General features: G+C 54.6%; 2 protein-coding genes across 3 annotated transcripts; both read right to left on the reverse strand.

The window, feature by feature from the left end:
* Positions 1–36: 36 nt before the first annotated feature.
* On the reverse strand, positions 37–6,399 carry LOC120639769 (protein Brevis radix-like 2). 2 transcript variants are annotated; one of them, XM_039915654.1, is made up of 7 exons: positions 5,985–6,399; positions 5,429–5,549; positions 3,685–3,860; positions 1,267–1,682; positions 1,028–1,172; positions 524–942; positions 37–387 (listed from the first exon to the last, which is right to left on the reverse strand). In XM_039915654.1, the coding sequence occupies exons 3-7, from the start codon at positions 3,787–3,789 to the stop codon at positions 309–311; spliced, it is 1,164 nt and encodes a 387-aa protein (XP_039771588.1). In that variant the 5' UTR covers positions 3,790–3,860; positions 5,429–5,549; positions 5,985–6,399; the 3' UTR covers positions 37–308. The 2 variants fall into 2 exon arrangements, with proteins under 2 accessions (XP_039771588.1, XP_039771595.1); XM_039915661.1 differs by lacking the exon at positions 5,429–5,549.
* An 11,348-nt stretch (positions 6,400–17,747) lies between these two features.
* On the reverse strand, positions 17,748–21,617 carry LOC120639782 (growth-regulating factor 1-like). The gene is made up of 5 exons (XM_039915671.1): positions 21,415–21,617; positions 21,044–21,261; positions 20,003–20,423; positions 18,194–18,609; positions 17,748–18,057 (listed from the first exon to the last, which is right to left on the reverse strand). The coding sequence occupies exons 1-5, from the start codon at positions 21,522–21,524 to the stop codon at positions 18,050–18,052; spliced, it is 1,173 nt and encodes a 390-aa protein (XP_039771605.1). The 5' UTR covers positions 21,525–21,617; the 3' UTR covers positions 17,748–18,049.
* Between the last annotated feature and the right edge of the window lie 338 nt (positions 21,618–21,955).

The raw sequence follows: 21,955 nt of genomic DNA on the forward strand, positions 1-21,955 counted from the left end.
TGCCCGCACTCAGAAAATGTGAGCAAGAGAATTCTCAAAAAAAAAACTTCAGAGCTCAACACAATACCATATTAGTACGTACATCAAACTAAAAAAAATTACATTGGTCATCAGCACACAAACCCTGATTGGTAGCAGGAAACATGTTTTACACAAGCTCCACCCCAACCTCTTTCACCTCTCTGTTCACCCTGTAAAAAAAAACTAAAGCTAACAGGTACTCGCCGCCGTAGTATCACAGAACCCTACTCTAACTTTGGCCATGGCGTGATGTGGCTTCCATCCATCGGTTAACGCTCGCTCCTCAGTCACAGGTACTGCGCGTGTATTCGGTCCCTGTTCTGCTCCCACCACACCTTGGCCCTCTCCTCGCCGAACCTCTCCCGGCTGCAACAGCAACAGCACAAGAACACGAATTCAGTTAGCATAAGCAGTCAAGCTGTGGACCTGTGGTGCTGATATGTTTGATGATGATTTTTTTTTTTCTTTTGCATCGGCAGATCGACCAGAGTAATCGACTTGCCTGAAGCGGACGCGGCGGAGCTCGCGGGTGCCGTCGGCGAACTCGCGGATGGTGATGCACACGCCGGGCTCGTCCTGCTCCACCCACTCGGCGGCCTCCAGGTCGCTCGCGTTGCTCACGGACACGGACGCCTCGTCCAGCGACGACGTGGTGGCGCGCGACGGGTCGAAGTGCGGCGGGGCCGGCGCGGGCGGCGGGGCGGAGTTGAGCAGGTTGAAGTGGTGCGCCCACACGTGGTCCGAAGGGTCCGGCACGGCCGTGGATGACGGGTTGCACGCGGCTCGGGCCGTCGGCGCCGCCGCCGCCCTGCACGGCGTGGCGCGGGCGATCGGCTGCTCCCGGCCGGCCGCCGCCGTCGGCAGGATCACCACCGGGCTCTCCCTCGTCGAGCCGGCGCGGGAGTAGAACGACGAATCCCTCTGCACGTACAGTAGACCCCACAGTTTCAGACGGTGATCTCGTCGTCGGAGACGAAAACAGAAGACGTGCTGCGTGCACACGGACCTGCGTGGTGGCGTCGTCGACGGAGGACGACGGCGTCGAGACGCCCTGCTGCCGGCTGAACGTCTGCACGTTGTAGAGCTCCACCACGCGGTCGTAGTTCTCCCCCCACCACCGCTGCGCCTCCCACTTGTTGAATATCTCGCGGCTGCACATCCACACGCACAAGTTCTGGTTAGTTGATCACGCGCTTGATCGTCAACAGAATTCAGCGCGCACGACGCCGATCGCGGCCGGCGCACCTGAAGCGGATGCGCTTGAGGTCGTTGCCAGCGCCGCCGGGGATGGAGACGAAGGTGATCTGCACGCCGGGCTCCACCTGCGCCGTCCACTCCCGCGGCACGCGGTCCTCCTCGAGCACGACCGCCTCATCGTCGTCGTCATCCTCCTCCCCGATGCTCGGTATCCAGCTCGCGCTCGGGCTCCTGCCGTGCTGCGAGAAGCCTCGGACGACCTTGGCCGCCTCCCACGGCGGCGGCGGCCGGGCCGCCGCCGCCGTCCTCGTGTAATTGTATCCCGAGTCCGACGCGAAGCCCGAGTCGTCGATGAAGCCCGGGTACGCGGCGAGGCTGCTGCCGCAGTTGCCCCTGAACGAGGGGCTCCCCGCGGCCTTGTACTGCCTGCCGGAGCCGGAGAACTTGAGCACCATGTCCTTGAGCTGAAAGCACATTCGCGGGAAGCTTAATTCCTTCGTCAGAATCAGATGGCCACCGCCGCGCAGAATTATCATACGGCACGTAATGCATTCTTGCTTAATGCTCCGTACGGGTGCTTTTTAGCATCCAGTGACAGTCCTTGGAACAAAAAAAAAAGGATTCCTTTGTACAATACGCGCACATTCATTTCCGAACAGCACGAAAGCAGCATCACGCCTCGACAGGCAAGCAAGCGTAAGCGAGAATTCAGACTTTTTAAGTAAAGTGCCAATGATAACAGAAGTTGATTAACGACAGACGCAGCCCGGATTAGGGCCTATAAGCTTAGCAAGGCACACAATCAAGGCACTTGAGGCCTTAGGTTTTCTTTGAAACAAAAATTCCGTAACAGTAGATGGCTCCCGAGAGAGTGAGCACAAAAGCTCACTCCTAACCCGGAACATCTTTTGTCTGAAGCAAGGAACAAAGCAGCTGGGTGCTGGCCATAATAACGCCCGGAGGGGACGACCACCGGTCCGCAAGTGCATGTGTTGATGTGCCGTGTGCGGACACGTTCGTACCTTGCCTTAAAGCACAGCAAAGGCAAAAGCACGCGGCGGAGACAAAGGAGGGACACTCGAGTCCCAGTGATGCAAGAGGCGGACTCTGGTGGTGTGGTGGCGTGCAGAGAGGAGGGTGCAGTGCAGCTACATGAGGCCCAGCCTGGGCCTAGGGCCCATGGACTGGACCACACACAACAACGTGCCATTTTATTCTTTGCGTGGCCAGAAACGCCCTTTCCTTCTTTTTTTTTCGTTTTGCTCGCGAGGGAACAAGAGCAAAACATTCCTGGAGTAAAGGTCAGGTTAAATCAACCAAAGAATGTCTTTCCGGTTTCCACCTTCCGAAGATCGCATCTTCGCAGATCAGAAAAGAGGATGGTGAATAGATTATCACCTAGGGGTAGTACTAGCAACCAGGATTGTTTTATCTTTGGAGTTAAAAAAGAAGAGGACAGATGAACGGCAGCAAAGTCAGGATCCAGCCAGCGAGTGAAAAAAACAAAACAAAAAAGAAAAGATAGGGGAATGTGGGGATCAAAAGTGGCCGAGATCAAATCAGAACATCACAATCCGCACAGAGTCCAACCTCCAAAGCCTGGGGGTGAGGGCGGTGTGGGGTGGGGATCCATGCGTTGCACGGAAAAAAGCAGCCTTCGCCACATCTACTCATGTACCCACTCGGTCACATTCCGCCCGGGCCTTGCTATGCTTGACCAGCTTTACCAACGGGCCGGACGTTTTTGAAAACGTGATCCCACCACCGCCCCTCTGTTTACCCCTGCTACGCTACAAAACTCGCCGTACACGTACCGAGTACCAACACTGTACTGCTCCAACGGAGAGAAAAAACTGATTTTTTGTTTACGTCAAGGAAAATGCTACGCGTACCAGCGTGTCAATTATTTTGCGACAGGGAGAAAAGCTGCCGCTGTGCTCCGAGCCCTGTGTCCGGCCTCTGTTGGCGCGTCAACAGCGTGGAGACAACCGCGCCGGACAAGCGAGCCAGCAGCAGCTGCTGCTGCTGCGCGCGCAGGCCGTGCGAAAAAATTATGGGGAGAGCCGACGAGCCGACGGCGACGAGCGGCGCAGCCAGTCCGGCAGCGCACTCAATCCGCGCCGGGTCGACGTACGCGTCGCGTAGAAAATCACTCCGTTACGGAAGGCAGCTCCAGCTCCAGGCTAATAATATTTTCCTCTCACACTATTCTAACTATTAACTTCAGCTCCAGCTAATCAATAGTATTTTTCTCGAACACCATTCCAATCTCGCTCCGTTCCAGCCGCCCGCCCGGGGAAGCAACGCGGCGCGGCGCAACCACAAATCCACCTGTCCACTCCTGGTTTGCTCCCTCGGCCAGCCGCCAGCGGCCGTATCCGGCGGCGTCGCGTCCATGATCCACGTATCGGGGAGCGTGCAGCGCGGTGGGCGTCGTGGGTCGGGTTGGGGATTGGTTTGGTTTACCTGGGAGGTGAGGGACTTGCCGGCGTCCCTGCCGTGGGGCGTGGCGGCGCGGGGGCCGTCCTGATCCCCGCCGTCCTTGGTCGAGCACGCGATGCACGCCAGCATCTTGAAGCGCCCCCTCTGCCGATGGCCGATGGATCCTCGCGCTCAGGTCACGGTGGAATGGAACAGTGCTGCTGCACGTACGCAAGAGCAAACTCTTCAGCAAAGCAAGCAAGTTTTTAGAAGTCAGGACCAAAACTAACAGAAACTTGAGTGACGCAGTGAGGCATAGAGACCACAGACCAGAACGTGCAAGAACTGCAGTCGAACGTTTCCAGATCAGGTAAGACGGCTTGCACAACGAAGGAAGCACATGCTGACATGCATCCATCAGCACGCGGCCTTGCGGGCAAGTGGAGTACTACTAGGCAGAGTGTAGGCCGGAGAGGCGGCAGAGGCTATCAATTCCAATTACCAAGCCAGTGACGCCGTCCGTTCCGTTCCAACGCAGGCCACGCCACGGCCACCGGCACTCAACCATTCACCATCAAGAGGAGCTGCACGGCCGGCCGGCCGGCCGGGAACAGCGCCGCTAGAGCCCACGCGTGCGCAAGGGGGCCCCGACCCGACCGTCCCCGGCCCGGCGCCGGGCCGTAGAGTTCAGAGCTCCATGCATGTCGCAGGCCAAGTCGGCCACGGCCACTGTCTCTACCTAGCTACGCCTACGACATGCGATGCGAGTATGCGACGCATGCCTGGGAGCTTGTCCCACGCTGAGCTCGCCCTAGCTGGAGCCAGGAGCTAGGGAGTAGGGGCACTATACTAGGAGTAATAGCATGCAGCGAGCCAGCAAGGTGATTGCCGAGTAACCGTCCAAAAATGTAAGGTGTTTAGTTCATTTTGCAAAATAATTTTGCAAAGGAATCTTGGTCATTTGAATCTTGGTCATTTGAAGTACTAAATGAAATCTATTTGCAAAACTTTTTACATAGGTGGGTTGTAAATCGCGAGACGAATCTAATGATGCTAATTAATCCATGATTAATTAATAATTAGCGGATGGTTACTGTAGCATCACTGTTGCAAATCATGAATTAAGTAGACTCATTAGAATCGTCTCGCGATTTACAGCCCATCCATGCAAAAAGTTTTGTAAATAGACTTCATTTAGTACTTCAAATTAGCTTTTTTGCGTTTACATGTAAAGAATGTTTAGAACTATACATGTAAAGAAAACAGGGCCTAACTCTCAATGTAGAGGCTACGGCAAAGCAGAAGGATAGACGGATTGATTGAAGCGTGGCGCACAGGCATGCGGACATGCGGTGACAGTTTTGCAGCAAAGCTGGCCGCTGCGCCGGGTAGGCTCTTGAGCTAGAGCACGGGGGAGTGTCCTTCCTGACCTTCCACCTTCAAATGGGAAACTAAACACGGCCTAAGCCTATACCACGGGAAGAGCAGAAGCAACAAGGATGTACATGCTGCCTGGATAAATAGGCACTTTCAGGCAGGCCCCGGGGGGGGGGGGGGGGGGGGCAGGGGCCACGGCACTTGTTTTTTTTTTCAGTGACAGGGAGAGGTGTCCACTACAGGGAGGATTTGGCAAACGCAAGCTCTCGGTATCAGCCAAATGTCCACCGAGAAACATGCCACTCGGAGATTAGCTACCGCTAAGCACTTTTGCCGGGAAGGAAGAAGCTACGTACAGTGAGCAATCAATAATGGCAGTGGATGATGCCAAAGCGAGGCACAGTTAACTTACTGGTCAGCGAGCGACCATCGCCAGCCACGGCAATCGAATGCTCCCTGCGCCGCAGAAACAGTGGTGGCGTGGCGCCTGCTGCTCACTGCAGCCTCTGACGCCGAGACGAGCCGAGGAACACCTGCGAAGAGGAAGGGGAGGGAACGGCTATGTAAGCAAAGGGGCAGCCGCAACTGGCGTCGTGGAGGAGGATCATTTCGCGAAGGCCTGATGCGCGAATTAACAAGCAATCGGGTCGCGGTAAAGGAGCGGGCGGGCGAGCACTCATTGCCGGCGCAAGGGTGCCCGCGCCCCGCGCCAGAGCAAAAGGCAACAGCGGGAAACAATGGTGATTGCCACGGACCCCGCGGATGGACCCGGGAAAGGGTCGGGGATCTTGATGATCCACATCATGTCACAGCCAACGCAGAGATAAGCCACTGCCGATTTTTTTTTAAAGAAAGAAATGCATCGACGAGAAAGAAAAGCGAGAAGCAGAGTGAACGGAGTCCGAATGCGAGGTTTGATAGAACAAGATCTTCTTGTTGAAGTAAGGACTAAGGAGAGTCTCCATTACCTTGTTGCTTCTCTGACTCTGCGAGTCCTCTCCCTCCCTGGCCTCCGCCGTCTCACTCACGGGCGAAATGTCTGGGGCAGCACCGCAGCAGGTGGCGGCGGATCCCTGTAGCCGGCGGCGGAGCCCAGCAAGATCCCCCCGGCCGGGGGGCGACGAAGCGGAGAGGCGGAGCAAGCGAACGCGCTGCCGCCTTTTGGATGGTAGCGGCGGGCGACGCCAAACGGGAAGAGCACGAGGAGGAGATTTCTTCCCCTTGTTTTTTTCCTCCGAGACCGAACTCCGCAGGGGAGCAGCGCGTGGTGGTGGTGGTGGTGGTGGGAGGTGGAGGGAAGAGGAGGCAGCCAGGCAGGTGCCGCCGTGCCGGACGGGCGGGGCCCCGGATTTGCTCCCCGCCGTCTGATCCGCGCCCCCGAAATCGAGCGACAGCACGCGCGGGCCGAGCCCTGCCCCCCGCGTATTTATACGCGAGAGCCGCCGGGCCCCACGCGATCGGGGCCGTCCGTATCGCCCCCCCCCCCCCCCCGTGGGGACCGCCGCTGCTGGATCACTGGGCTGGCGGCCTGGCCTCGATGCTTGCGTGGCGCCCGCCGGACCCACCGGAGCGGTCCCCTTCCGGGGCCAGCTGCGGCTGCGCCACTGCGAGCGGCTCTGCTGCACCCCAGGGCCCAGACGCAGCGGTGCGTCCAGTACTGGGTGCGTCGTAGCCTGGTAGGCCGGCGATGATGCGCCGTGCCGTCGAGGGCTCTCCGGCGGCGGCTGCCGTCGACGTGCCGGAGCCGGACGGCAAGCTCGTGGCCGCAGTGGCCCGGCGTGCCACGACGCTAGGCGCCGTAGGGGCCGCATCATTTTGGGCGAGCATCATGAGGGGGCGCGCGCGGTGGCGCTCTCGGCGTTCCATCATGGGGGCGCGCCGTGTGGGGTGCCCGATGGCAAAGCACGCCGCGGCCGTCCCCTATTGTTCCCGTGCCCATCTCCGATCGCGCCGCGCCGCCGCGGCATGATGCGCCCGCTATCTTTCAGCGTACCGGAGGGAGGGGGGAGATCGGTGATCACCGGTCGATGCAGCGTGCACGGTGCACTTAAGACCGGTCAGGTCGACGTCCGTTTGGTGACGACTCGTTAGCGCATCGATGGCCACTGTCTGCTCCGCAGCCGCCACTCCGCTGACCACCATATGATGAGGAACCCACGCACGGTTCGCGTGGAAGCATCGATCGTCAGTCACCCGTCAGTTGGTTTCGAGGTACAGTGACCCGGGTGTCAAAGGGGAATAGTTGGTGATGTGACCAGGGTTAACCAAACTGGTGGGAACCGGTCCGGTCAAACCGGTTCGGCCCGGTTTCGGTTTGAGCCGGTACCAAACCGGCCTAAATTCAAAATTCAAATTTAAATCCAAAAAAAGTAAAATTCTCAAAAAAATCCTAAAAATATTTCAAGGTGAGATGAATCTAATGGTGTCAAATTTTCTAAAAAATTCGTCCATTTAGTATAGTTTACGGGCATATGAAGTTAAATTAAAAAAAAAATTGTCAAACCAGCCGGTAAACCGGTCAAACCGATCGTTATACCGGTCAAACCGGTCGTTATACCGGTCGAAACCGGTTACACATGTGTTTTTGAATTTGGATTTGGATTCAACTGGTTTTCGGGTCCACCGATTTCCGGTCAAACCGGTCCGGTAAACTGCTACCGGAGGACAGCGGTTTGACCGGACGGTCGGTTTTGTAAACCCTGGATGTGACGAGCAGTACAGTTGCCACAAACGGAAACTGGGCTTTGGAATCTCGAGCTCGAAAATGGCCACAAACGGAAACTGGGCTTTGGAATCTCGAGCTCGAAAATGGCAAAATGGGACTGCAAATACGAGCAAGGCTATGCTCGATCGTTCATGCTCACTGCAGTTGGGGGACACCCTATACGCAAAACTAAACTGCAAGTACGATGAACCAGAATTTTATTATTGCATCAAATACTTCAACTTCAGTAAGTTTGAATGCTTGAAATTGGAAATCTGACTGCATTACTGTTAGAGAACGTCAAGGTCTGGAAATGGTATGGACAACGAAGCGTTCCCTTCTCACTGAAGGTTTCGCATAGGGAATACGCCAGCTGCCTTTGGCAATACGGCATGGCGCACTCGATTGAGTCCGATCTGCATAGTCCCTCAAGAGGCTTTGCGGAAAGAAGCGTTGGCGACCGTGCACAGCGGAGGGAGCAAGAGTAAATTTGCTTTCTTCTCGTTTCCCACGCCCTCTCTGTCTACAGTGCCAAACAGTGCATTTACAGTGTCAAACAGTGTATTTGCTCCTTCATTTGCTCCCTCCACTGTGGACGGTCTAGCCCCGAGCGCGCAAAAGCTAAAGAGGAAAAAAACAAAGCGGTTGAGTTTGCGGTGGCTGCATGATAGTTTCTTGAGAACACCAAAAAAAAAGAGGCAGAGGCTGCCATGGCATCGAGGGACGGGCATCGTCACTAGCCCCTGCCGGCTGCTGGCGCTGCATCCGCGAATGGCCATGGGGACAGACAGAGCATGGACACAAATCGCATGATCACCTGAACAGGGCGGCGTTTTCTGGTTCAGAATTTTAGATTATCCGCTCCGTGCTGAGACACCATGAGATCAAAACACTACCACTGCTAGTAAGTTTGCCAACACAGACATTGACCCCCCCCCCCCTAAAAAAAAAATCCCATGCAGAGTTTGGGATGGCATTGGCATGGATAGCTTGGCCACCGGTAGTAAGCTGGCTGCCAACAAAGATTGCTGGTACAAGGGCGGTCGGTTTGTGCCTGCTGCACGCGACACGCCATTGTTATAGCACCGTCTTGTTGCCCTTGATGCCTTTTTTCCGTTCCATCTCCACATGTTTTGCCGGCACTGCGGTAATCACCGGTGTAAAAGGCAATCATTAGGCGACAACCCCGCGCTGTCGTCGCTGGGTTATTCTCGCGGATCAAAAGAAGCAAAAGGGACCTGGTGTGTTGCTGATGCAAACGGCTACGGCAGGGAGGCAATCAGGCAAGAATCTATTCAAAACATCTACTCGTAGACTAGGGTCTTGTTTATTCCTTTCAAAATTCCAAAACTTTATAAAATTTTCCATCACATCAAATTTTTTAACGCATGCATGAAATATTAAATGTAGCTAAATAAAATAACTAATTACACAGTTTATCTATAATTTATGAGATGAATTTTTTGAGCTTAGTTAATCCATGGCAGAACAATAATTACCGAATACAAACGAAAGTGCTACAGTATTTTACAACTAATTTTTTCCCCATCTAAACATGGCCTAGAACTAGTACTCCGTAGTAGAGAGGTAGCAGCAGCAGATTGGCTCTGTTCTGGGAGGCTTCCCGGGCCGGCCAACAATAAGAGCAAGTATTATGGCCGGCGAAGAGCTGGCTGAATCCTCGTTGGCGCAGAGAGAGAAAAGAAGAGAGAGAGTGTAGCGAGCGTTTCGCCAGACGGCGGCTTGAAGCGGGCGCATACACGGGCGCTGCACTTCTATTGGTTGCTCAGCTGCAGGTTCCCTCCTCATTGGATGCGGATGCTGCTGTAAAGTTGTCAGAGGCTGCTTCTGCATTAACTGCTAGCCACGGTGGAGCTCATTTCGCCGGCAAGCAGGCGACCTTATAATTCTTGCTCTAATGCTGCGTCGGTTTCCTGATCCCAAGGCGCATCGCATCTCTCGCAAATGAGATTCCCACAGCCAAGAGAGCTGCAAGATGCCGGGCGCCTTCTTTCTCCGGGCGCGAATTTTGCTGCAGGGGAGGGAGGCAACAGCAGGTACTACGTGATGCTGTTTGTTTATTTTTCTGTGTGCGCGGGCGCGCTCCATTCCGTGCACACGCATCCCCGCACGGAGGGAAGGCGCGCGGTCAAAGGGGGGCGCATCGAGCGCATCGCTTCTGTACGGATCACGCAGCCTTTTGTGCGTTGGGTTTCCGTTTCCTCCACGGGCAACTTCTCGATCACAAGAACGAGGACGACGACCGGCTCGAAGAACGCAGTTCAGATCCGGTCGACCGTCGACACACCTTCTGATCAACCTCGGTTAGCTACCAAATTTCCACACTACCACAAGTCCGCGTACCACCAATGATCGTGATCTCGCTGGTCCAGTTCAAGAATGTTCAGTTCGGCGAACCAACCAGAACTGGCTAGCTGTACGTCTTTTGGGGAATGGAGGCGTACGATCGCGAGCCATCAGTGCCACTGCCACGCAACCGAAGGCTTCCCGAGCAGATTCGGATAGGGCAGGTCAGGCCCTAACGCCACCGAACACTGTGCCACTGCCACGCCACTAGTGCGGCCAGCACAGTAGCCGCTTTCGCTGCCCATCTCGCCGCGGCGGCCCCCGGTGCCTGGCCGTGCCAGCGCTAGCCGAGCCCGCCGCCGCGCGCGCAGAGGCGCCGGCCCGGGCGAAAACGACCTCACGGCGCGCCCGGCCACGCTGTGCGTGCCCTGCCGCCGCGCCGCAGCGGACAGATCGAGGTTTCGCGGCGGGGTGGGAGGATCTTTCACGAAAGGAGGCGGGCAGGGAAAGAGAGCGGCTGGCCGGCCGTGGCCGGAGCGAGCCGAAGACAGGGGGGCGCCTGGCGCGAACGAAAGGCCGCACAGTGGCCGGCGGATGCGGCGGGGCCGCGCGGCGAGGCTGCCTGCCGTGCCAGCCTTTGGGAAAAAGGCCAATCGATTGGGGCCAGTTCAAGTACGCAGCGCGCTGTTGCGGGGTGGTGTGGTGTGGTCGCCGCGTTGCTTGCTGGGCGGCGAGCGCGATGGCAACGGGACGCTGCGTCACTGTGCCGTTGCTGTTCCTTCCCTGGCTCCGGCTTGCCTGGCCGGTTCGGGGCCGAGTGAGGGACAGCGCGCTCTGTGCGGCGGGAAAGCCTGGCCCAGGCCCTGTTTGGTTTTCACTAGTACTAGTAGCACAAAAATTTTGACCAATAATTAGGGGTACTAAATAAATTCAATTTATAAAACTAACTCCACAATTTTGCTCTACTTCGCGAGACGAACCTAATGAGGTCTTTGACCGTACGATTCGAGGATGGTTACTGTAGCATTACTGTAACCAATCATCAATTGATTACTATCATTAGATTCGTCGTGAAAAGTTACACCCATCCGTGAAAAGGTTTTGCAAATAAACTTCGTTTAGTACTCCATACATTGAAGATTCTTTTTTCGAGAATCGTGTACTAGTAGTACTAGGGAGAAACAAACAGGGCCCCAACTCGGCCCACCGGACGGAGCGGCGGACAGCGGAGCCTAATAAAAGACCAGCACTCCCTTCAAACGTTTTAAATTTCCGGCTGCCTCCTAGAGTCCTAGTACCATGCCTCCAAAAGGAAAACGAGCCGTGCGCTGCGGCCTCACAGTCAACACTACGCGGGCAGGCAATTGATTGCTGGATGAACAGAAAAACATGGGGGAGGTGATGGAGCGTAGCGTACACGGAGCACGAACAAATGGAGAGCAGAAAGCGGCGAGAGGTCACGCGATTGTGGCGCGTCTCTTTGGGCGATTAGACGGTTCGCTCAGCGCTTGACTCGGCCGTCGCATCGGCCGCGCCATTTCGAGGGTTTTCGACACGCGTGCACGAGCACGAGTGCACGACAACAATCCCATGGCCTGATCGCCCAAAGAGATTGTCTGCCTCCCGCTGGCCACTGCGAAAGCGGAAAGCAGTGTGGTAGTAGTAGGAGTCGCCCTCTCGCTTTCGCTGAAATCCACTTCCGCTCCGCTCATGCATCGGCATTGCTGCAATGCTGACCGGCAGCAGCGGGCGGCAGCTTGCTTTCTCTCGGTCCGAGCCGATGATCGGCCACGGACGCACGCGTGCTGCAAAGGACGAGACGTCTACTCAACTCTAGCGCAGTGCGTGGACCGCGGCCAGCAGCGAACGCATTCGGTCAGAGGAGAGGAGGGGTCTGGGTGCACCAAGAGCCTGTTCGGCTGGCCCAATTAACAATATTCGGCTGATTTATTCTCTCTCACAAAATACTATTTATTTTATCAGCCGAGCTGAACAGACACTAAACCGGCAGGTAGCTTGCATGTGTTACATGACAGAAAAAAAATCGCCACTTCGTACAGTTCTCGACTGGCTCGGCTAATTCAGAAACGCCAATTCAGAATGTAGCGAGTTTTTTTTTTCTAGTACTGACTCGCTTTGAATTTTCGCGATGGGCAATGTGACAAGTAATACACTATATTTTTTGTGACGGTACACTGAAGTCTGGAGAGAACATTTGCGCATACCTAGATCAGTTTATGATGAATACGATCAGGCGCACCAAGATCTTCTGTAAGACGTCCTCAGGCCTCAGATGTGAACTGACGTCTGTAACTGCGTAAATGTACAAATGGAGCGACAGTGCATCCCAAGAAAAGCATGACATATTGACATGGAGGCAGAGTTGTACTCCCATGTCAGTATGTCACGTAGGGAAAACCAGGGGAAAACAAATGTAAGATGGGCATATGCAAGGTTTCGAACATTAAGCTGATGCATTACAACACGTGATGATGCACCTGAGCGACTTTGCAAGATTGTAACTCAGCATTCTTATTTAACACAGGGCTATGCAACTATTAATTTGTCATGCAGTACGAAGTCTGAAACGAGGCTGCCGAACGAGAGAATTTTGGCGGACTCGTCTCACCTTGCAAGCACAGACATAACAAAGCAACCGAAAGCACATGTCTTGCAAGACTGAACTGAAGAAAAAATAACAAGTCTGAACAAAAGCAACCAAAAAGTCTGAATAAATCACCTTAATGTAGAAAACAGTAATTCATCCACTAGAAAAAACCAGCAACAGCAACACAGAGAGAGAGGGGGAGACTGGACGCCGACCCAAGCCCTGACGCTCCCGCGGTGACACGCGCCAGGTCAAGCATCGGCAGCAGCCAAGACGGGCCGTGCCTGTGCCGCCTGCCAGTGGAGGATCAACGATTTACTTTCTAAGTGGGCGCATCTTGTTTCTTCTTCCTCCAGCCCCTTTTTTCTTCTTCTCTCCTTTCTTTCCTCTTCCTCTCTCTCCAACTTTCCTCTTCTTTCCTTAGTTTCTAGGGGTAGGGGGGCTCGAGCCCCCCTGTCCCCACACTAGATCCGTCCCTACGGTCCGCTACGCTGAGTAATGAGGGAGCCGACACTTGTACCGATGAGCTTGAGGACCACTTTGAGTGCCATCTTAGCATCCATCAAATAGGACATGGCAGAGGCAACCGCGGGAAGCCAACGACAGGGCGCGGGACAGCGTCTCGTTGAGGTGGAAGACGATAGATTGGCGAGGAGCGGGGTGTGTTGCTTGCAGTGGCGGACTTAGAAAAATATGTTAGGAGGGACTTTTTAACTTCATCTTGTACCTATAAATACTCCTTTCAAGGTTTAATGGCTACAAATTTATATGGGGAGCTAGGGGGGCTCCATGATTCTTGCACGGATAGGAGCAGCTTGAGCCCCGACAACGCGGTGCTAGATCCGCCCCTGCCTACTTGTACTTGACCTTTCTCTTCTTGTTCATCCTCTTGTCGTGCTGCAAGCCAACTAACAACTTCATCTATCTCAGAGTTGGAGGAAGGAATGACCGGATCAATTTGTCCTGATTCAAGCAAATAAGCCGCACTATCTTTCTGATAGAAGGAATCAAGTGTCTTCCTTTTAAGTTATAGGTTGTTAGACTTTTTTTAATCTCAAATTTGACCACTCGTCTTATTCAAAAATTTTGTGCAAACATAATCAAATTTAAGTTATTCTTGAAGAACTTGTATTGATAAAGCAAACCACAACAAAAAATAATATTTTGCACAAGTTTTTGAATAAGATGAGTGGTAAAATTTGGAATAAAAAATTTAAACGATCTATAATTTGGAACAGGTGAATTGTCAAATTAGCATCTAGAACAGGCTACAGATAACTCGAAGTCTCAAACTAAATTGATTTTACAAAGTGTTTCATCTTACCGTGAAAGTGAAATAGGAGACGTTGAGAGAAGGTCCGACTGGATGCGGAATGACTGGAATACTGGATACGATGGCGATCATCAACCGTTCTCTGTCTAGCCAATGAGGTGACTAGCGAGCCACCGAGGATGCCGAGAAGGCACGATGTTTATTTTTAGAATACCGGGATTCTATTTCACATGTAAGGATCAAGATTTACGTGGCAACTCTTACACAAGCACCACTTGAACAAAAAGAAAATTACATTTAGAACCAAACAAGGGTCTCCCTTGTCTTCGTCATCGGCGAATGGAGGAGCCCCTCGATGGGCAGCCATCGCATCAGAGGTAGGAGAAGATACACATCGAGGTCGCATCTCTAAGCCAATTGTCGGTACCCTGAAGCAGGAATACCCACTCTTACTGCAGCAAGGCAGGACCCGCGTAATTATCCGTAACTACGTGTAAGGGCGGAGTAGCCAGGCCCCACCGGTCAGACTCTTTCCTCACCAGGCCAACGGCCCCGGACCCGTTCCCCGCCTGGGGATGGGTCCGGAGACGCCACGTGTCTCTAAGGAAGGGAACCTCCGAGCTGACAGCCGAGGCCTCGGACCCCCCCCCATAGGGGTCCGGGACCTCCTGCGCCATCCGGACCCCCTTACCGTGTGGGGGTCCAGAGCCGCCACGTGCCCCGGAGGCGCGGGTGCGGGCTCGTGCGCGAGTCCTCCGCAAGGAGACTCGCCCACCCCCCACATTTAATGTGGTGGTTGAGGCGTGCTCTGTCGCCGCGGCACGCGGGACAGCCTTTGTCAGGCCTCACTGTGCACCGCGTATTACCAAGGTGCACAGTGCGGCCGCCTGTGCCGCGCCCGCGCAGAGCCCGTCTGCAGCATTAAATGGATACGACGGCACGGCACTTTTCCATCATGCCGCCTACGCCGCTCCCTACACAGCCGTTCAGCTACATGGCAGGCGACGCCACTAGCTACGTCTGGCATCGTCCCGACAAGACGGCGCCTGGACATGGTGAACGAGGTACACCAGGAGCAGGCAAGGGATTCCAGAAGAGAGATCCCCGCTGCCTGCGACGCCATGATGTATGAACAGTACGTTAATTTATAGTACACCGTTGAGCCCACTTGTCGGGGACCCAACAGCCATGTACGCGCCTCCCTTGAGATATAAAAGGGAGGCGCTCGCTGCGCACTACAGACTTCAAGCTCTCCACACACACCAGCCCCGGTGAGCTTGCTCACTCTCGTGGGAAGGCAATACAACACACAGTGGACGTAGGGTATTACGCTCCGGCGGCCCGAACCACTCTAAATCTTGCTGTGGTCATCGTGTTCTTGAGTGAGATCTAACTGGGACTAGCTAACCCCCGAGTACACACCCTCTGGACTAGGGCGGGTGCCTTCCGCCACCCGGCCGTAGTTGCAGCACCACGACACCAATGCTCTTCCCGACGAAAAAACATCAAGATTTTTCAGTGGCACAAAGAGTAGCATGTCAAAAACAACATGCTGTAGAACCATTGAACGCTCAAACCATAGAACATGACCATTGGCCATGTCACCACCGGGCTCAAGCCATAGAACATGACCACTGGCCATGTCACCACCGGAGAACATGGAAGTTGTTGCCGCTAGCATCACACGCATCTCCAAGTCGACGGACAACGAAGCAACTGAAAGGGGAAAAGAATTGTCCAAACAGTTGCATGTAAACCACCACCAAAAATCTCCAGAATAGCCTATGAATAAGTTAATTTGATCTAGACATCTACTCACTCCGTTCCAAATTAATTACAGACCATTTGACTTTTCTAAATTTAACAACTCATCTTACTCTAATTATAGGCTCAGGCTGCCTGCAACAAAGTGTGGGCTCTTCCCGCGCAGGCCCAAAGAAGTTGGTGAGCGCGCAGGGTTGGCTCGGTCCCTAAAAGAGGCCCATCTTGTCTGTACAAGGCTCAAAAATGCCAATCAGAGAGCTCGGATGCTCGATCCATTAAAGGTCCGCTGGGCTAACACAAGATGATCGACTCTGAGATTTTATCGTGAATCCTATACATCTTTCAAAAAAAATTTTCATATCCAACTTAGCTTCTTCTCTCTCCCTCCCTCCTCCTGCGCGCCACGCGGCACCGGCGCCCTGCGTGCCCGCAGGGCCCGTGTGACTCCGCGTGCTCCGCCGGCCACGCGCCACGCGCCGCGGCCTCGCGAGTCGCACGCGCCCCCGCCGTCCGCCGCAGGCCACGCGTGCTGCCGCTGGCCCGCGGGCCTCACGCACCCCCGCCGGCTGCCGCGGGCCACGCGCGCCGTCGGCACCCGCGCCGCCACCCGCCGCCGGCACCGGAGAAGAAGACGGAGGGAAAAATATTTGTGTAACATTTTTAAAATTGGTTTAACATTTTTGAGATACTTGTTCAATATTTTTAAGATGCTGGTTCAACATTTTTGAGATGTTGATTCAACATTTTTTTCAATAAATTGTTAAATGGGCTATCAGTTGGGTCTTAGTGGGCTTTATAGATAAGTTGTTTATCCATCTTCCGGAAGACACATAGGAGCCCCCAGATTTTATTGCCCTCCTAACTACGAATCAGGTTGTTCCCAGAAAAAAAAAGCAGTACTGACCCTTTTTTTTCGTCGTGGTGGTCGCACACAACAAGCCGAGATAGCCGTGGAAGCACAAGTACTGAAGTACAAGGCGCGCATCCGCGTGATCGCAACCGAATCAGTACTAGCGTACTAGCCCCGCATCAGCCTTTTTGTTTCCTCCGTCCCGCAGGAGCTCGACGCGCTTTGTTGCACGGAAATGACAAAGGAGACAGCGGGAGTTCGCAGCTCGGCGTCGGAATCCATGGCGTGGCTGGATCTGCGGTTCGCTTTGCAAGTGCCCAACTGGACCCAACAGGTGTACCACCGCAACTACTGGCAAGTGGCACGGTGTGTGGTCACGCCAATAGCTACGGCTATTTGCGCTTGCCGGAGGATCCGAAACCGCCGATCCGGTCGGCCGGGCAACTCGTCCCCACCCCACCCGGCGTCCCGTCCTTTCGCCGTGGTCACATGCACCAGCACGCACGCGCCCACATTCCTCATTCGTCCCCAGCGAGGAGGTCGCCGCACCTCATGCATACTTTGGGTCCGGCACACGCCTGTTCACCATCCTTGGATTCCTTCATCCACCTCGCGCCGCCGAGCACGGGAAGAACTCGGCGTCGCGCTCGGCAGCCCACGCCGACGGCCGGGGAAAGAACCGTCCCGAGTCCCAGCTTTGGAGCAACCTCTGGCGGCTGGGAAGGTAATCATAGAGGAGGAGGGGCGGCGGTGTGGTGGAGCCCCGGTAACATGCGGGGGCGCCGGGGTGGTGGGCTGTGAAAGGCGCCGGATTATTGGGGGTGGATCTTGTGATGTCGCGGGGAACTGGGGGCGACGGCCATCGCTTGTCACGGGCTCCAGCTCCAGGGTGACAAAGCGACGGATCCTGCTGCCCGAGATCATGTTCCGGGGGAAAAGGGAGCCACGGGGGCGCCCCCGTTGTGCGCTGCGAGCTGGCCGATTCCGGCCTCTCCCTGACGAATGACTACTACCTGCAGCTGCAAGCAAGCCTGCACCCTCCCTCCACTCCACTTACAAAAGGAGCCTGTTGGTTAGCACTAGCGGTTGGGTAGGGGCACGCATGATACAAAGGGATGCAGATCGGGGAACAGCCCAAGAGGGTGTGAGCGTTACGTTGGTGCTCTGACTGTCACTTCCTGATCCGGCAGTTGGGTTGGTTTATGCAAAGCATTTCTTCAGATACTGGAGGAAATGGATCCCATTAGTGTGGTAGGGCACATAAAAGCTTTGAGCCTAAGGAAAACGGTCTCATGTTCAGTCACATGAGGCGCCGGCGGACGGTGCCTGGTCGCTTGGTTTGGTACAAATCTGACACGGAAAAAGACCCATGAATTATACAGAAGCATAGATTGTTTTTGCAGCTACTGCGTGGTGGCCGGTGGGGCGGAGACAAAGGGGGCCTGGAGTCTGGAGAAAATCTGAACGCAACAAATCCAATGCTTGGCTCACGGACACCGATATGATCAGCCCAACCCACGACCACCATTAGTCATCTGCAGAGATCAGGTATGGTGGTACTCGAATCAGTCAGAAGAACGTATTCGAATCAGTCAGTGATCGAGCTGAACTACTGTGACAAGGAAATGACCTTAGAACAGCGGTTAGTTTCTCTGGAGCGGCAGAGCTTACCGTTTGGCGACTGGGAGCTGGCCACGGAGAAGTCCGAGGACGCCATGGGTATGGAGATCGACAGGTGGGTCGCCGGGAACGACGCGAGGTTAGTGTTGTCGTCGGAGCGGCCCGGCCAGGAGTCCCTCGCCTTGGGCCAGTCGTCGAAGAAGGGCCGCAGCGTCTGGTTTCCCTGCTTCACGGAGTCGAAGTCGTGGCCTAGGAAGGACAGGGGCTGCCTGTCCATCTTCGAGAGCGAGCTGACAGTGTTCGGGCCCAGGTCGCTCAGCGCCCCGAGCTGGGGGTAGCTCGAGAGTGGGAACGATGAGTTCTGGGACGGTGGGAGGCGCCACTGGTTCTCCATGGATGAGTCAATGGCATCGGCAATGAGCTGATTGTGCTCACCAGCCAATGACCTTATCCCATAAGCATTATACCTGAATTAAAAAAGTACGGTGATTTTACATTAAAAAAATTAGGGTGATTAGTGACACAAATAAAATTACCTGAATTTTGCTGCTAAGAACAAACAAATAAAGTTTTCCAGAAAGTGCAGATATCCAATGCCTGACACAAATTACATTTGTACTGGCTATTCTTCCAAAAATGCAAGGTTTTCATATCAAAGCAGTACATCGAATTACAAACATAACGAAAGCATCCATAATCAAATTGAATTTGTCTGTCAACTAACTGTTTGTATAACGATCAAACAGTACCTAAAACGAAGCTATCATGATTGGTTTGTAGTAAAATTCATCACAAAAGTATCATTTACTGATGAAAAGCCGTAAATTTCAGTAAGTAACGCTATCAGGAAATAAAGCTTATTACCAACAGCTCAATAGTACACAAGTAGCAGAAAAGTGAAGGAGCAGATGATCATATACATAGAACATGGGTTCAGTTAAACCCACAATTTGTATTGTTGGAAAGAAAGCATTTATATGGGCAAAAAGAGACACTGCCCTTCCAGTAGTTACAAGGACAAAATTTATTATATCCTGCGCCCTAAAAGAGTTGTAGTAATGGTCAGGAGAGGCCAGCATCAGCAAGCAACAGGCACTAGCACTGCGACCACTGAACACAAACAAGCTTCATCTTTATGGGCGCAGGACGTGTTCTACGCCGTGTTTAGTTACAAAAATCAAAATTTCAAAAAAAAATTCCGGCACCTACATGGAGACTTAAATCTAGACGAAATAAAAAACGCATTACACAGTTTGCCTGTAAATCGCGAGACGAATCTAATGGACATAATTAGGCCGTAATTAGATGCTAAATTGCTACAGTAATGCTACAGTAAACAATCTCTAATGACGGGCTAATTAGGCTCATTAGATTCGTCTCACGATTTATAGACGAGTTCTGTAATTTATTTTGTGATTAATCTACGTTTAGTACTTCAAATGTAGAAAGATCATTTCAAAAACTTTACAGACGCAACTAAACACGGCCCTAGCCAAGAAGGCTGGGCACTGCACTTCCACCTGACCTGAGCACAAATATCTCGTAGAGAAATGGACACTGCCCTGGGTCTTCGAATTGAACCCAGAAAGCATGGCCAGGCAACGAACCAGACTACCAGAGCCTGAACACTAACGTAATTTCTTGCAGTGAGTAAAAGTCCCAGTAGGTCATGCTTATTGCGCGTGGCAGCAATAAAGTACTGAGCACGCACTACTGGTTTTGATTGCCAGTGATGCAAATCGAAATGCAAGCCAGTGATTGAATGATCACAGGTAAACAGTTATCTGCGTGACCACCTGACGCCAATCAGTTAAAAGGATGGCATTAGAGATGAAAGAAAAGAAAGTAATGAACAGTCACCTGAGATCCTTGGCCGTTCCGCCAAGAGCTGCGTAGCTGGCAGCATTGTCCATGTGCAGCGGAGACGACCCCAACGGCGAGGAGAAGGGGCTGGACATGTTGCTGGCTCCGCCGCCGCCCCCACCGGTGCTGCCAGCGATGGCGGGGTAAAGGGAGTGGTTCTGGAAGCTGCTGCCGTTGGCGGCGGCGGCAGCCAGGGGCGCCGCGGGGGAGGCGGCCGCGGTGGCCGGCGGTTGGGACGGGGGCACGAGCTGCGTTTCCACAGGCTTTCTTGAACGGTTGCGGCCGCGGTGCATGTGGCGCTCGCAGTACTTGGAGTCCGGGGCGGCCTCCTTGGAGCACCGCCACTTCTTGCCGTCCGTACGCCGGCACCGGCCGGGCTCCGGATCCAGCTTCTTGCCGAAGTACGATCCGTACCCAACTGCACACAGCAAACCGAACAAATCAGACGCTGTTAGGAGTATATTTAAGCATCCATCATCTGGGTTGAGCAGTATCCAAATGGACTGGCATTTGGTACAGGACAGTACCGAGGCAGCTGCAAGGCAAAGCTTCCCATTATTAGGAATGGACAGAAATGGCGAACAGTGGAGCAGCTGCCGCTGCATTCAATGGATTCGCTTGCTCGCGACCTCACCATTATTGATCATGCAGAAGAACAGAGAAATGGCAAAAGACGGAGCTGGTTTCTAAAGCATCAGTACTCTTCAGCCACAATGGTGGCTGGCGACATTAACCTCTATTTCATCCACCTTCAGGTGCAGTATCCAATCAAATAGCACAAAATCGTATGCTGGATCTTGAAGAGAGCGCAAGGTCGGATTAAAAAACGAAGCTAGAAGCTTTCCGGGCACAAATCCGGGTCTCAGTATAAAACTGACGCTGGGTTCTTGAACTGCGCATCAGGGATTAACAAATGACCTGAGCAGATTAACTAATCCAGGCAAAGTACACCTGATCGGAATAAACAAAGAGTCCGGGCCGGAAGCAAGCGCTAGGAAAGCAATACGGCAAGGATTCGGGAGGAAGAGGGCGGCATACGTGTGGGGTGGCCGTAGAAGCGGGTGGCGAAGGCGTCGAGGCCGCGGCGGATGGGAACCACGAGATCCGGCGGGACGGCGACGCCGGCGACCAGGTACTTGTATATGAGCGCCTGCTGCTCCAGCTCCTCGTACTGCGCCGGCGTGAACGGCACCGGCCTCGCCGCCCACCTCGCGCCCACCGGCGCGTCCTCCGCCGGCCCGCCGTCGCCGCTGGCCCTGCACCGAGCAGCAAAAAAACATGCCACCACGTCAGCGCCGACGAAGAACCAGCAGAAGAGCGAGCAGCACCACGCCATCAAGGGCCGGACGGAATGACGGCGAGGTGAGAGGCGACACGGAGAGCGAAGAGGAGACGGCCGGGGCACTCACGGCGCGACCGAGAGCGGGGTGGCGCGGCAGAAGGGGAGGAGGGAGGCGGTGGCGGGGGAGGAGCGGTGGTCGGCGCCTGCCGGGGAAAGAGAGGCATACGGCATCGCCATCTCTCGCTGTCCCTCCCGCGCGCTGCTTGCTCCCCGCGGCCGGCCGCGCCCCTCTTTAATGAGCTCCCCTGGGGGGGGGGGGTGGCTGGGCTGGCTCGTGATGTGCTTTGCTTCCTTGGCTCGCTGAGACTCAGCTCCGCTCGCTCGGTCGCGCGCGCGTGCCTTTATTGCCCGCTTTGTCTCCCTCTGCGTCGCTGTCTGCCCCCGCGCGCTGTGCGTGTCGTCTGCGGCGCCGCGCGAGCGGCGAGCCTAGCCTCTGGTGGTGGAAGCGAGCTGGACACGACGAGGGCTCGAGCGCGGCGGCGTGGCTGGGCTCGGGGGCTCCGTCCGACGACCCGGCTGCTAGATGACAAGCCACGCCTGCCTCCATCTCTGTCCCTCGCTCTAGCGTTGTGGTAGTCCGTAGCAGGCGTGGCGACCTTGTCTCTCTC

The sequence above is a fragment of the Panicum virgatum genome, chromosome 1K (genome assembly GCF_016808335.1).
Source record: "Panicum virgatum strain AP13 chromosome 1K, P.virgatum_v5, whole genome shotgun sequence".
NCBI lineage: Eukaryota > Viridiplantae > Streptophyta > Magnoliopsida > Poales > Poaceae > Panicum > Panicum virgatum.